Genomic DNA, 16,274 nt, shown 5'->3' with positions numbered 1-16,274 from the left:
TTGACCTCAATTGTCTTTATTGTCAATAAACACACAAAAATGAAATGAAACAAAACAGCGTCCAATACGAATGAAGTGAATTGGCTGGCTGAAGGACCAATTGGCAGGTCCCAAACAGCTTGGCGGCAGACATCAAACGCGGTGGGCATCCCGTGAGCAGGTCGCCGCAGCATTCCAGGTGTCGCCTGCCCAGTAACCGGTCCAGCTCTAGAAATCCAGGTGCTTGCTGCCAGAGCCGCAGCCTGAAGCCACCGCGCTTGCTCCTGCCAGTTCAGCCCTGCTCACGCGACTCACCGTCTCAGACAAGTCTGGAGGCAAATGGAGGCGCTACGCAAATGAGAGTGGGGGGAGAACAAGGATGAAGGGGAAAGGGTGGGGCAGATTATTAGATCGCATGGCGAACAAAAAAAACCTTCAGTGATGTTTATTCACAGAGAGCCGTCTTGCACTGAAATTGCATTCGATGCTTCAGCACTGCGCAGAGCGGCCAGCGTGGGGTCAACCTGCTAGCGTGTTGCTAAATGCTTCACAGAGCTTCAGGTCTGTTACGACTCCGCGTGTGTGTACATGTGAGAGACCGAGAGAGAGAGAGAAGCCACATTGCTAGCATTGTTCGCTAACATTTTTGGATTCAGGGGCCCCTTGGGTCACATTTGACCCAAATTATAATTTTTTGGGGGGGGGGGGGGGGGAATCTTTTAACCTTAATATTTAAGACCTGTAACAATTATACCAGAGCTTTTACTTGGCTCCAAATCACATTCGTGGGCCAGTTTATTATAACATTGGAGTGTTGCATAATTGAAGTTGAAAATGTAAACGTTTGAAAAACAATCAGAGACATTCATAACAAAATAATGACAACGCAATCGGCAGAATTCTTCATGATGTCGTCAAAAAAGAAGACCGTAGTGCATTTATTTGTCTTTTTAAACCTGAAACCTACTACACAGCTGAGATGCATTTCATACGTTTAAAAGTACAATAAAAACAAAAACAAATGTATGCTGCAGGCAATTTGGTACATCGTGTGATTTCATTATCGTAATCCCTTCATGCTAACTATGTCGAGCAAACAAAAAGAAAGCGGGCAGACGAATATGTGCAATGTGAATCCAAAGGGTTCTATTCCGGAACCTTCGCTGTTTTCATTTTATCTGCTGCCCCTGGGTTCGGTGGGTGTTTTAAAGTGCTCTATAAATATAAAATTGAGTTGAGTGATGAGAGTCAGCATCCAAACTGCATGATTTGGAAGTTGAAAAATTCTCGTATTCAGTACCTCCAGCTGCCCTAAGAGATCAGCTGCAATGTACATAAGAAGTGCATGTGAGCTGATTGTGTCCGTAACACAAATGGCCGCCCGAGTCTTTTAGCTGAGTTACTTGTTTCACAGAAAAGCTTATCTGCGGAGCAGCCCTGTGCCAACTCAAAGCACAAAGACTCTAAGAGGTTAATGAGGGCCACTCGTGCAAAGCTCCCTAAGACCAACACGCTAGCCGCGAGAAAGCTTAAGCGGGGCTACGCTACGCTCCCTTCAGTGGTCTGCCGGAAAAGCCGCCGACGGCTCTCCAATGAACAAAGTCTTGAAGAGGCTCTGAGAGTGGGGGAGGAGGAGGTGAAGTGTCTCCAGAGTCGAGTGCGCTCAGGACAATGTCGGGCAGCGTGTTGCTCGAGCACCTCTGAAGGTATCAGAATGAAGGCATTTTGGGTACAAGAGGCGCTAAAGCCTGTAATTTGCCCCTGAAAGAATCTGCCAGGACATTTGAAACCTCCTGGTCAAAGGCTACACCCCCCCCCCCCCTTGTCTCTCCCCCCCCTAGCGCATGCCTGTAAGGCTTCTCTGCCCACTGCATCCTCATCCCCTCCAGACATGCAGCTTTAGGAGAGCCCTTCCACTCCCACAGATACTTATCTCTTTCCTAACGAGTAGGTGTTTTGGTACAGGCTTTAACGGCGTCATTACTCAAGAGATAATTCGATAGTAGCCAACGCTCGTCACCGCTCTCGGGTAGACCGCTTCCTTCTTTTGCCATGTGTTGTTTTTGCAGGGATCCGGAGAGAGCAGAAAATGTTCAGATCTGGCCCGGTGGACGTTTCCCTCCTGCTACTGTGACCACCAGATCATCGGGGGCGTCCGACTCAAGAGGTCTCCTTTCTGTCAACTTAAGTCCTTTGTGAGATGAAACAAGAGGAGCGGTCTTAATGCTGCACGGCAGATTATCGAGGGCAAGTGAGACACTGCGAAGGACCTATCATTAAATTTTGGATGGTTAGGTACGGTTACATGGGAAGGATGGGAGATTCCTGAGAGATCTTTGCCATGGTAAGGTTTGGAACGGTGTGCGTAGGTGTGAAGGCGAGAGCCGCATTTCTATATCGATGTGTAGGTTGAAATTCTGGAGCGAGGACTTTACGAAGGAAAATAGACATCTATCCAACCATCCCTACGCAAAAACAAATAACATTGTCAATTCTCCGTTGGCCAATTAATGGGCAACGTTGTCTCGAACCCCCACTCTCTTACAACTTTATGTGGTCCTCAGTTTACGAAGAAGTTCCAATCCTTCAGTGGCAACGTAACCAAAATTTGTCAGAACTTGCCACAGTCTTTCACAAACCTTCACTAAAGAGTAAATCATAACAACAGTAAATAAACTTCTAGGCCATAATTAAATAAAGACCCCATGGACGCAAAGTAATTGTACGATACAAATTGGTTATTTTGGTATGCTTGACAACATTTGAAGACCCTGTAAAGCCAATTAATTGGTTAAAGCGTGCACCAGATTTTTTAATTTTTTTGGCCAATGCTAAAACAAGGCTAGGTATCTATTTCTATACCCCAAAAATACACCTTTCCTTCAAATAGCCTCTTTAGAGCGTGTCGTTGTCAACTGTGAGTGCACGCACGCAAGTGGCGAACAAAGTCTGACATGATAGCCAGCGTGTGGACTGAGGTTTCGCGTTGGCGTGGTCGCTTTAGAGCGCCCCGTTGTCACTGTGTGGAAACCTATTTGACCAATTTTTTTTATCATTCAAATTTGGCAGAGCTATTAACACATCTTCTTTGTGGTGCGTAAAATGTAGAAATAACTTACTTTCACTTAACAGGGATTTTCAAATGGATGCCCTAAATATATTTTCAGCGCTGAAAAGCTTTGTGAGAAATGGGTCGAATTGTTCATCTCCCACTGAGATCCGCTCGTTTCTGCGCTCACAGACAAATGCAGTGCAAATTCACATTTCGGACTTGAGGGGGCCTCCAGACGTTCCGCTTCCACCCTTGCCAAACTTCACCTGCGTAACCTTTCGTGTCGTTAGCTCAGTCAAGTGTAATTGAAAAAGAAAAACAATGCATTGATCAAGCCTGGACTCAGTCCTGCTTAGTGCACTGCAGCGGAAACACGCTACTGAGCAGGGAATGGAGGAAAATCAATCACATATACATCATCCTCAGAGGGTGAGTAAAAAAAAAAAAAGGGGGGGGGTGGAGGAGATCACACCGTTGTCTGGCTGTCACGCATCCTCAGCCCCGGCTTGGCGGTGTGTGTTTGGCTCAGGGCTGTGTGGGCGCACTGAGCATGTGCAGAGCGAAGGTCAAAGCAATCCAGAAGTTCAGCTCGGCTCCTCTAACCTCCGAGTTCAGGGGCACATGAGAACAATCAATGGTAACGTCAAAGTCGGAGGGAGGAGCAGACAAAACCAATCAATCTGCTCGCAAAGCTTTGTGGTAGGCTCGTCGCGGTCCGTCAAGGAAAACGCATACAGGCTAATACGCACATAATGTACTTTCCCTTCAGTGAGGTTTCAATAAACGCAATTCTACAGAAGGCGATAGACCAAGTCTGTGCGTCTTGACAGCAAATTTACGGAGGCAAGTGACGGACTTCAGATCAACATCATATGAGAGGCTCAAAGTCTGCTTTCCAATGACCTGCACACTCCATGGTGTAAACAAGGACATCCGGAAAAACCCTCACAGGCATCGCGGGGCGTATGTGTGAGAGAAGTCTTTCCCGGCTGCCTGGCAACCTTCGCGAGGTTGTAGAAAGACGGGAAGAAACAGCAGCGAGAGGGAAGGAGAGGGGCTGGACAAGAGCGGATGGCGGGAAATTAGACCATTGGCTGCGGTGCAGAAGGGGGGGGGGGATGCCGATATGAACGTGAGCCATAGCGCGACTAAGTGTGCGCCAGCGCTTCCTCCGTGGCGGCGAGCGGTGGTTAAGGTCTGCGGCTCAGCTGCGTTCGGCGGCCAGAGGGGCTGGCGACAGGCGAGAGGTGACAAAGCTCCAAACGAGCGCTAAGCACTTGAAATGAGCCCTCGGGGCCAGCCCGCAGACCGGCTTTGCCTAAGAGGGTTACTAATATCACCCCACAATGGGCAATTCCATTCGGCTTACTTATCACCCCAAAGACCCTCTTCTTAAAAGAATATGGCGTTACATGCTGCTTGTTATTCCTCGCCTCCATAAATCGCGGCGGATGTTTGTTGAGATCAAATCATTGTTTAATGGTTCAGAAAAGGCATCAAATCTGTTGTTTTTCCTTGCTTATATCATAATCAACACTTTACTATGCAAGTGTGCATACATTATGTTCCGAGACCTTTTTCTTTCCAGCAGGAGCTTAGCAAGGAACCGGCGACACAAAACAGCGGCATCAAAGGCATTCCACCAGTGGTAACAGCTTGCTAATGACCTGAGTATTAGGTGCTAATTTTTAACGAGTCATTTATTCTATAGTGTTTTAGCCAGACTTTCAAATGGCCCATGTCACTGTACAGCTTAAAACTATGGGAAACCCAACACCTCGCAGGGAACACATGACGAGCGGTCTGGCCGATCAAATCAGATTAGCTCGGCTGGATCATGCTCATGGAAGTGACACGATATTTACCATAAATACCGAGTGAGTGCAGCCATTTTCATCGCCATGTGCTCAGTCTATATATGAGCTCTTCAATCATTATCTCATGATATTTCACTAAAGTCAGTCAGTAAAATGACTGAAATTCTACCTTATATCCTGAAGATGAAGTCAAAAACATGAAAGGAAATGACAACTAAGAAATCAGGTAACAGACTAACCATCAAACTACTTCTCTAACTCTCCACATAAGTACAAATTGGTCGTAGAACATTTCACAGTTGACATTGGGGAAACTTTCCCAGAGTTGCCATCTGCTGACTAAATCACCTCCCAGTGCCATAATCCCTCACAGCGATAAAATTACACCCCATTGTGTGGGAAAATCATTTGCTGGATCTATAGGAACAAGTGTTAACTTTAACCCAGAAAAACCCTCCATAATGAGGTGATGTGCTTTTTAATTTGACAAGCACAGCATCATCCCATTTACGCCGGTCGTTCCACAGAAGACTTCCGCTCTCTTGACAGGAAAAAATGCAGCAAGAGCCCCAGTATAAATCCTGTCACTTGGGTAATTCTAGCCCACCTGCAGCAAACAAAGGCCGACAAGGCGCTTGGCCTTCCTCTTCTTTCGCTATAACAAAGAATGCAACACGATCCCTGGCCTTGCATAAGGAACAACCTGTTGATCCAGTGTGTTCGTCATTTCTGATGGGTCAATCAATTTGTAGAATAAATGTATTATTCTCATTCTTAGGGATTTATATCAATACCTTCTTCGATTCGCTTACGATTGTTCGCCTGGAATGATGATTTTCAATCAGTGCCTGTCGATTGTACAAATCGTCTTGGGGTGTCCGGGATGAATTAAGTAATGGTTTCTTGGCTGACAGACCCGCTCATCTTATTCTACCAGGAGAATCCAAGAGACATTCATAAAAACAGTCAAGACAGAAGACGCGTCTTCTGCTTCGTGGCTAATCTCTCTGACAGAGGGATGAGTAAGCATTTTGAGAGTAATTACATTCCCAAACACCGAAAGAATGCGAAGCCACTAATAACATGAGCAAACAGGAAATTGACTGGTTGACAATAATTCTCATGTTTATTTTAATGGAATGCTTATTGCTGTTCTTTTGGGAAGGTAGCAAGCCCACCGTTTACCCTTCACGCTCCACGGACTGATGTAAAACAGCATTTGATAGCATGTGCCATGTTAGTAAACATGACATGCATGGTAATCAGTTAGCTGTGCAGGGCTTCTGAATAAGCAAACGGACAAACGGGGGCCAAAGTGTAAGTGCGCTGTAACACAACAACTTGACTTGTTATCTCCGTCGTCATCATCTTCAACTGAGGTCTTCTGGGGGCCTCTCCTTGGGCCTGTCAGGGCCTTTGACAGGGAGCGCTGCGTGGGGCCATTTGGTCTCTTTTCAGATCTGTTTTGTTTCTCTTTGCAGGCCTGTGTCGGTATGGACTGGGCGTTGTAGGTTGACGGCGGCGGGGGGCGAGGGCACATTGACCCGAGCAGTGAAGGGTTGCAAGGGGGGGGTTTAGTTGGTGTTATGGACTTGGGCACAGCCAGGGAGTGCTGGTCCACCCCTGGGGTGACATGGTGCCGAGGGAGAAAGGGAGCGGGATAGAGGGCGAAGAGTACAAACATGTCTAAGTGCTGCCTTCACTACGCATAGGCCCATAGCAAAGAGAGCGGCTGCATGGGTTATGACAGCACTATCTGGGGGACCTCTTGCGCCCTCGAACACACATTTCACCCCTCAAACTATGAACGTCCTCAGGTTAAAGCATCACTGACACGTGGTAGGAGCAGGTTTTCTAGTGCCATACAGATGTCCTGCTGTAATAATCACGCTTCCACCAAAAGCTAGCATACCTAATGCTGTCTCCTCAGTGTATTTTTGCTTCAAGTAGCATTTGGACTACAGAAGTAATGAAGTAGTATTTGAGGAACCAGTAAATATAGATAAAAGGCTTTTTGTTTGAAAATGTGTTGCTGACTGTGACTCAGTGGAAGCAGTGGCACGTAATTCATTACTAAACAATTAAGAATTACTCGACACTCACCACTTTCTTTTTGGTATTGAGTAATCTAGTGCGTTCAGGACCAGTAATACGATTAAAGTTAATAATGAAATGCCACTGTATCGTGACGAGGATGAGAATTTTTTATTTATTTTTATTTTTAGCTTCGCTGAAGAGATTTAAGTCCTTTTCACACTGCATTTAGCAGGATGCAGTGCACTGTCATCAAACCCATTCAGGACTTGTGCTGTGATGGCAATGCGCCTCAAATTGGAAAATGCTTTATTTGGGAGCGGCGGCGGTATGACATCAGACGAGGCCCTCCAATTGGAGAGGAGCTAGTGAGTGCAGTGTGAAAAAAGGCTTTACTTCAAAATAGACAAATGTGAAAAATCGCCACTAGCTTGCAGTAGTAAGCAATATGAAGCAGGTCAGTAAACATGACATGATATTCACTCACGGTACATGCAATAAATTATTTACAACTTTAGCCATGGTGCATGCTGGGATGCCGTCAACTTCAACCTTCCAGTCGCCGCATACAAAATCATGACGTTGTTTTTTGTAGTTTTTTCCCCCAGAGGAAATACGTCAACCCCCTACAAAACAAAAAAATCAAGTCTACCACAAATAATAATAATAATGATGATAATATATCTGATAAAAAATGCGCACAACAACTTAATACCTGCAAGACAGTGCACATTTAATATAGAATGCCAGGCTAGCAGATTCTTGTACGACTAGCCTCTTCCCATTAGACCCCCCAAAATATAAGCCAGAGCATAACCATGGACCTCTACTCATGTAATATTGATATTTACTTCTGTGTTCCTCTGACTAAATGAGTACACAGACCAATTGTACAAAAACAGACACCAACACAGCCCTCTTGAGTGTAAATTTCAGAAGCGTCCAATACACATCAACACAGCCAAGTTTGCCGAAAACACAATTTGTCCTTTCTCATCTTCATTGTGATGCAGTTCACAATTTAATTTATAGGATAACATTTGACAAAGCTAAAGGTCATCTCGAGGTTACTGTGCCAGTCTGCACACGTGACTAATCCCATGGGAAGTGTGGAGGTAATCACTCCTGCGGAAGAGTTGTGCCAGCAAAAAAAAAAAAAAAATCAGCAGTGCCACTGAGGAGGTTTGAGAATGACAGTGGCGTGGCATCTTAAATTTAACAGCATGCTATTCGCCATTTGAAATATTTCTGATGTCAGTCATGATGAAAATCACAGTTTAAATGCATTGTAAGGACAAAAGGGAAGACAAAAAATCTGCAAGTTGGTTCTTTTGTCATGTTTAAAGCTCCAGGGTGAGACACGGGACGTCAGGTGGTCGACAGCGGTTGTTTTGTGTTAGGAATGATTATTACGAATATACAAATATCACACCCACTCAGATTTCATGCGTGACAGAAATTTCACTTCCAACCAAGTTGCGCGGCAGTTTCATCTCTCCACGTCACAATTATGTGAAATAATGTGTCAATGTGCTTGTAATACCTTTGGTGTCTTTGTGAGAGCCCGCATGCGTGAGTGTGTGTATGTTTGCGAGCATCCATGTCTGTTAAGTCTGTCCCAATGAATAAAGGGGGGGGGGGGTATAATCCATCACCGGTTGATAGTGCTCACAAAAAAAGGAGCCCTTTTTGCTGAGAGGACAGCCCTTGTGTGGACAAAGACCACCATACTGGGGACTTCATAGGACCCAGCTGAAAAGGTGTTGCCCAGAGTAACCCCATTCACATTAACAGGCATGCTGGCCAAAGCCAGTCATTACTGCTGACTTGGACCAGCCGGGCCACACATAGACCAGCCTAGAGCCTCTAAGGCCATTCACCGCACATCAGTCGACAGGCACGCAGCCTGAACTCTGCCACTGGGAAGCAGCTAGAATTGTTACCATTCTATTGCAGTGTCCGTCTTGAGATTTCTTCTCAAAGGACAAAAAAACCCAAAAGTTAACTAGATGAGAATATTCATAGATGTTCTGGCAATATAAATACATATAAGCATACCCATCTGAAATGAATTCAATGGCCATTCATTTGCCAAGGTTATATGGTATGATAATGATGGTAGGCTACGCATCTGTTTATTCATTTGTGAATTGTGGAGAATTTGTGTTAAACTATTTGTCACCGTTTCAGTTTTCCTCATATTTTAGGCGTGGCAAAAGCAACCTCCAGCAAGAGTCCCCCCCTCCGCCACTATATAAGAACTTGAGCACCTCCGTTGGCATCAAAGGTCAATCGGCACAATTGCGAGTTATTACTACGCTACAACTTGCAACTAGCTAGCTAGCTATGCCTACACCCTGAAAATGCATCTTCCCCGTGTGCCTTAATTTACAGAACAGCTCCATGTCATTGTTTAAATTCCCAAACGATGAAGTGACACTGTGGATGAGACCATTGCCTGTCTGCCGGCTGAGAAAGCCAAAGAAGTGTAAGCTAAGGTTTTTCGTGAGCTAGCTTGTGCGTCTCGTTGGTGCGTGGAAATCCCAGGCAATGGAAGTTTTAAGCGGTTATTTTTTCATGGGATGTGTAAGGCATTAGAAAGATGATAGGAAAAATGGCATCGATTTTTCAGCCAAGCATGGTTTCACGCATTGGACACGCCCACATTTTTTGAGAGCAGAGATAAAGGCTTGATTTTTTTTCTTCTTTTTTACGATTTTGAAGCCTCATCAATATACTATATACTTTACATTTTGATCATCATCATTCAAATTTGGCACAGTTGCTAAAAACACCCTTCATAGTGTATGCAATTCAGTAGACATATATACTTTCACTTTACAGGGACTTCAAAAAGAAACTAACATAATTAATACTGAACATTGGAGGATCCATTACAGGATTTGTAGCTCATTTTTACACTTGAAAATGTGACACTAATAAAATACGCATTCCCAGTCACTAAATGTCCCTTTTTGTGCTACTTTGAAACAACAGCCACCTCGTTCTCAGTGCGGATATGCTCTCTGTGGACGTAGACTGGAATCGCCTGGGGCTGCAATGCTTTGTTCCACTAATCCAGTGAACTTTTAAAGCACTCTGGAAAACCCAAATTTGACCCAGTCGTTGTCTCCTCTCTGATACAGATTTACATCAACATCAAGGAGCATGTCAAAACAGTAATAACGGGAACACAACTCTAACTGTAAGTGCCAATACGTTGAAACATTTTAGCGACTCATCCAGCGAGGTGCTAAATAAAGAAAAAGATTAAAGTCTCCCACTAAACAAAAACAAAAACACATCTTGGGGTGCTATAGGTTGCTATTTATATTCCACGAGGTGCTTCGGCACCATGTTAGGGCTCCCCTGGTGCTGTTCTCGTTTTAGAAGAAAATCATACAAAAAGATGGCACTGTTTGATAAGTTAAAAAACAACAACCCAAAAAGATGATAACATTATTAACAAGTAACTATTTGTCATGTTAAAACATTACAGTCTGACAAATTTATATAATTATTTGTCATATGAAGGAAATCTGTTAAAACGAATTCACTCCCAGCCATTTTCACTGAAGCAACCCCCTTTGCTCCTGGCTGTTTTACTGGATTTTGACTGATTTTGCAAGGCCCACAGAATATTGTGTTTTATTGCTATAAAATATGGAACCTCCCAAAAGAAAGATTAGAGTATCTTTTTTCATCAGAAAAAAAGTATATTTGTTGCTGTTTCCGTTTTGCAGCAATTAGCATTAGAATATAGCTAAGTTTCATCATTATTCACAAACCTGTTGAAAACACTGGCAAAAAGAGTGTGTTGCAACATGGCCCCGGCTGTTTTCTGCTGCCACCTGCTGGCTGTTTTTGTAATAACTACCATTGCTTTAAGCGACCTCTTTAGGTCAGAAACTGCATCAAAGCCTTCTGTATGCTCTATCACAAAAAAAGCATTAAAAACGTAAAAAACTTGTTTTTGGAAGTGAAACTTTTTAGGTTTGAATGAGTTGAGATTTAAAAAAAAAACGGTATTGATAAGGATACATATTAATATGGAAGAACATTGAATTACAATGGTTAAAAAGCTAAAACGTTTATTTTATTATTCTAACATGTCCATGTAAACAGTGGTAAGATTTCAGATAAACAGTTAAAGAAAAATCAGCAAATTCATTCGGAATAACCGTCACAAAAAAGCCACAACAAGCCAAAAACAACTGATTTCCGGCAAACATTTTTGAGGTCATGATGTCTCATGTGACACTGACAGAACTTTAGAGGCGTCTTTCCTGAAAAGCTTGGTCATATTCCAAATTGTCTGGCCTTGTGGCGTGTGTGACTTCCAGGGTTTGTATCTAACCACAAGGAATTTCTACTTCCTTCGAATCTAAATTCTCACAGCAATACTCAGTGACAAACGTACTGCTCTTTGCTCCTCTTTCCTGGCTCTCTTCACCACACCACCACCTCTGCTCTCATCTCCAGTACACTGTCCCTGTGGGCAGGTGGTAATTTTAGCCACAACTAGGTGAGCTGCTTCCTGGGTAGACGGTTGGCCAAGCCACCTTTAGGGGGTTCCGGGTGTCAGAGGCAATGAGACATCACCTCGGTCGCCCTGTCAAAAAATTCACCACCTTCCATTTACTCCACCACCCCAAGCTTCTTGATACACCGGGGGTGACGGGGATTTTTGTTTGGTGTTTTTATTATTATCATTATTCGTATTTTGCCTGAAACGCACCAGCCAGCCGCTAACCTAGAGCACTGGCTGAGTGTTAATTGTTACGCATTATTAAATCCATTACAAAGTGAGCCAGGGCCTGGGGAGCATACAAGCTAAAGTTAAAAATGAAGACAGACAGTGCTAAATACCCTCTCTGGAAAATGACCCCTATAAGAGGTGACACCTCACCTCAGATATTGTTAGCATTTTAAAAACATATACCACTATTAAAAAACAAAAGCAACAACAACAAAAAAATAATCAAATCAATGCGAAAGCGAATTAATATTGCGTTTGTGTGATATGAGTTAAGCAGCAAAATCTACCCGTTTTTATCCATCTCAGGTGGCGGCCATTTTGCCACATGCTTTCGAGTGAAAACGACATAACAGTTGCTCAAGTAACGACCAATCACGGCTCACCTTTTTCTGAAGCTTTTCTAAGGCTGAGCAGTGATTGGTTGGTACCTGACCCCTGAGCAACTGGAGACAGTCCTCCAACAAGAAACGACCACATAGGTTGTTTTGAAATGTGCCAAATTATGACCAAGTGTTACGTATTGTAGTTTAGCGACTTCTATCGGTCATGTTAAATATCGAAAAAATAGTAAACCAGGGTTTGAGTCCCGTTACTATATTTCCGCTATTTAACATGGCTGATAGAACATGTCCGATAGAGGTCGCTAAACTACAATACGTAATACTTGGTCGTATTTTGGTGCATGGTAAAACGACCAACATGGTCGTTATTGTTGGAGGACTTATAAAATCGTGTGGATTTTGCTTCTTACTCATATTCCACAAACACAATGTTATTCAGAATACGAAAATAGAGTTTAGTGGGGTTGCTTTGAACATATTGATGTGAAGAAATATTTTGAGTTGTCTCCCTCTTTAATGAGAAAAGTTTTATTATTTAGTGGTATTAGTTCACTACAAAGTAGGAAAGTATTGAAAACAAAATGTAAAACTGCTCTTTTTCTGAAAAGGAAAAAGGAAAAAACTGTTTTGATGACATTTAAAACAGAACAAAAAATATAATAAGATGTAACAACTTTAATAATTTCCTTTTAGGAGACAGCAACATTTTTGGAGGCTCACTACAATGTGTTTCGTTATGAGATTAAATTAGTCTTGTACATTTTCATCTTTGTTTTTGTTGTACTGCATGTTTACAATAAACATTAAACACATCAATCAATAGCTTGTCATGTCTTTAGGAAATAAACAAAGCAGACAAGTACAACAATAACATTTTGAACAGTCAGAATTATTGTGCTCTAAAAATCCAATGGTATTTATTGCTTTGGCTCAATATAAAGATCCAGGAGAATGAGATTTTTTAAATTGTATTTGATCATTATTTTTTTTTCCATCAACATGTCCACTAGGCTAAGGCAGTTACACTTATTGCCCCTTACTCAGTATGTTCCATGTAGTACTCAGTATACCTCAGTACCATACTGAAAAATATTAATATATGTGCTGACTCGTTATTTACTAACCAATGATACAACAGATTGAATAGAGGGTGTGGGATCGTAGATCTTGAATAATTAAATTGGAAAGTGTTCCAAACGTGGCCACGGGTTTCTTCAGTCTGCCCGAGTTGGGCGTTTTGCTGGGAAATGGGCGGCCTGCCAGATTGGGGCCAAGTCAGAGTGGTCAGGGGATTACAGTTCTGCCGTGCTCACCGCAGGGGGTGCGGAGTGGGCCTCAATTACCCTGGAGCGGCGTGTTTGATTTGGCCCGGCACTTTTGGGGACAGACCAAAAGCTGAATAATGCGCCATTAGCAACTCAAAATCCTCCGCTAAAATGAGTCCACTTACGCGTCACATACAGTAATTGTGTGTCCATCAAAGACTGCAAGGTCAGCAGCAATTACCCTGATAACAACACAGCGACTGATGCGTAACATTAGCTCACAAACACCTTTAAGTACAAACTTGAATTCCCGGTTTCTTGGAGCTGTGGTGTGAGCTGTTTGTATTTACAAATGTAGACGGGGGGAGAGAGAGAGGGAGAGAGAGAGAGAGAGAGAGAGAGAGAGAGAGAGAGAGAGAGAGAGAGAGAGAGAGAGAGAGAGAGAGAGAGAGAGAGAGAGAGAGAGAGAGAGAGAGAGAGAGAGAGAGAGAGAGAGAGAGAGAGAGAGAGAGAGAGAGAGCCCGCTTTCTCTGGCTACAGTTGGTGCTGTGCAATTGAATTTTACAGGATATGAGGCAGCAAATGGCATGTAAAGGCTGAAGCATCAGACGGTTACAGACACACGGGCCAGACAGATAGGGAGGTGTAAGTGAAATCATTAGGTAACTCCGCAGGACATCCGGGCCACTTTTGGAGGTTGGCACTGAGCTGGGAGAGCCAAAGATCCTCTTGCGCTTCATTGAACACACTCAGCCTCACATACATATATACATAAAAAAAAACAAAAAAAAAAACGTACACAAACAACCGATTGAGGTACACCCCAAGCGATTGTGTTTGTCCACCTGGGTATGAAAAAGCCACTCTGGCTTGCGCGGAGGAGACGGTGCAGTTCAAGCCGCAGCCCAGCTCAGCTAAGGAGGGGAAGCAGCCAAGTGTGGATGCACCTCATTACCTCACTCATCCACACACCAATTACCCCTAAATAAATACACCCAGCCCACAGGCGGCAACAATGACATCCGCCCTGAAAAGGAAGAAAGGAAGCCGTTCAGAAAGCATTTGCACGCACAGAAAAGTGCTGCTGGATAATGACGGACAAAAAAGTACAGAGAAAAGAGGCGAAAAGAAGAACATGCAGGGGGGCTCGGAGTCCTTTTGAGGAGCTCAAAGACACGACGGAGGAATAGAAAGAAAGAAAAAGGCACAAAGCGAGTGCGGTGAAGTGATTCAGAAAATGATAATTTCTTGCTAAATTTCACCCGACACATCCGCAAACGATTGTTGTGGCGAGGGAGGCGGCGGAGTTTAATTGTTTTAATGCACGCAGCCATGACACGACTCTGGCAAAAAAATAAAACAAGGTGCTAGGCTAACACAGATAGAAAAAAAAGAAAGAAACACTGCTTGTTGTAAATGGACCACAAGTTCATCCAAAAGCCTAAAACCAAAAAAAAGAAAACAACACAGCTATGAAAGAGCCCAAACAATCTAAACGTGGACTTGAGTGGCTTTGTTAGCAAAGTACGAAGGTGAGCGAAGGATGCACAAAAGGTGTGTGTGGCGGAGAAAGAAGACAGATGTGTTTTCGGGGAAGAGGGAAAGCCAAGAGTTTCTTCCTCGCCCTCCTCTTCCACCTCCCTCCATGTGGGATCCTTCTGCATGACTGACTCGGTCATACCTGGGGGACAAAATGCTCACTCTCTCTCTTTCTCTGACTGTCTCTCGCTCACTGCCCCACTTTTCTTTCTGCAATGCGTGATGAGCCTGTGCCACGACCGACGCGGTCAGGTCTGATCCAATGGTGTGAGCCAACGGTTTTTAAGGAGTGGTAATGAGAAATTGGATAGAAGAGCCAGGGAACTTCCTCCACCAGTCGAGGACTTTAAAAGAGATTTTCTATACTGAGTTGAAATCTTTCTCTCAGACCTGGATGAACCTTGTTTGGTGGCCAAGGCGCACACACCAGGGCTGGAACGGATTAATGACATTTCCATTCATTTAAATGGTGAAAGATAATTTGAGATACAACATTTTTGAGTTGGATTAATTTAATTCAAGTGAATATATTAAGTTCAATAAACTCATATACAGTAATTAAATTTAACATATTCACTTTGGATTATCTTAATTCAATCGTGTGTTACAAATTGAAGCATTTTTTTAAAATAAAGTTGGTCAACAATTACATTTGTAATCTTAAATTGGCTCAACAATTGTCTTTTTAGAGTGCAGTAAGGATCATCTTTGTTGCATGCCATTAGACTTAATTTAGTGTAGACATTAATTAACAGTGTTTAAGGGCTGACACGAATATTCAAATAAGTCAAATAACTTGATCATGAAAAAGGCAACAAAACCATATGAATAAAAATTATACGCTTAACAGAAATCAGATAAATGTTGATTTCACTTCAATGCATCAATTTTGATTGATTATCTAATTAATCGATTGACTAACTGATAGAATAGTCAATTTTAAATACTTGATAGCTGCAGCCGTCCAGTGATTAACTTATTCTTCCACTTGTTTGACTGTTAAGAACACGAATGCTACTTAAACATTTCCTGTACACTTAAGAGGTTTTATGATGTTGACAGAATTTATTTCTATTATTCCATCTGATAACAACTACAGATGGATTGTCAACAACACGGATTTAGGGAGGTGTTAATTTTATTTATCAAAACAATTCAGCAAAATTCGATGAAACATATATAGCAATTTAAAAAAAGAAAGATTAATCGCTAGAGCTGTTTGATTACATTTTAAAATCAGATTAATCACATCTTAGAATTTTGATTGATTGCGATTAATCACATAATTAAAACAACTTTTTTTTATCAACAATCTTTTGCCCGTCAAATTTGTTCAATTTTTTAAAATTCTTTCTACGTTTAATATTATGAGGACGTCTTCAACATTTTTTGATCCACTGCACACTCATCCTCCTCTTTTTGTAATCAGTTAATTACTTTCATAATTAAAAAAAAAAGACTCCAGTAGTTTGACATGAACAAATATTC

The 16,274-nt window shown here is 42.7% G+C and overlaps 1 protein-coding gene across 1 annotated transcript in view; it reads right to left on the bottom strand.

Moving 5' to 3' along the window:
• Positions 1–16,274, bottom strand: part of elp4 (elongator acetyltransferase complex subunit 4) — a 62,113-nt gene continuing 45,839 nt past the window's right edge. Inside the window, exon 10 of the mRNA XM_086070611.1 lies at positions 1–327. Coding sequence (XP_085926737.1) covers positions 208–327 — 120 coding nt within the window. The 3' untranslated portion in view covers positions 1–207. The remainder of the gene's footprint in view (positions 328–16,274) is intronic.

Source organism: Leptonotus elevatus, chromosome 3, assembly GCF_054856555.1.
Source record: "Leptonotus elevatus isolate MCC_2025b chromosome 3, RoL_Lele_1.0, whole genome shotgun sequence".
Lineage (NCBI taxonomy): Eukaryota > Metazoa > Chordata > Actinopteri > Syngnathiformes > Syngnathidae > Leptonotus > Leptonotus elevatus.
This window is presented reverse-complemented; position numbering and strand designations above follow the sequence as displayed.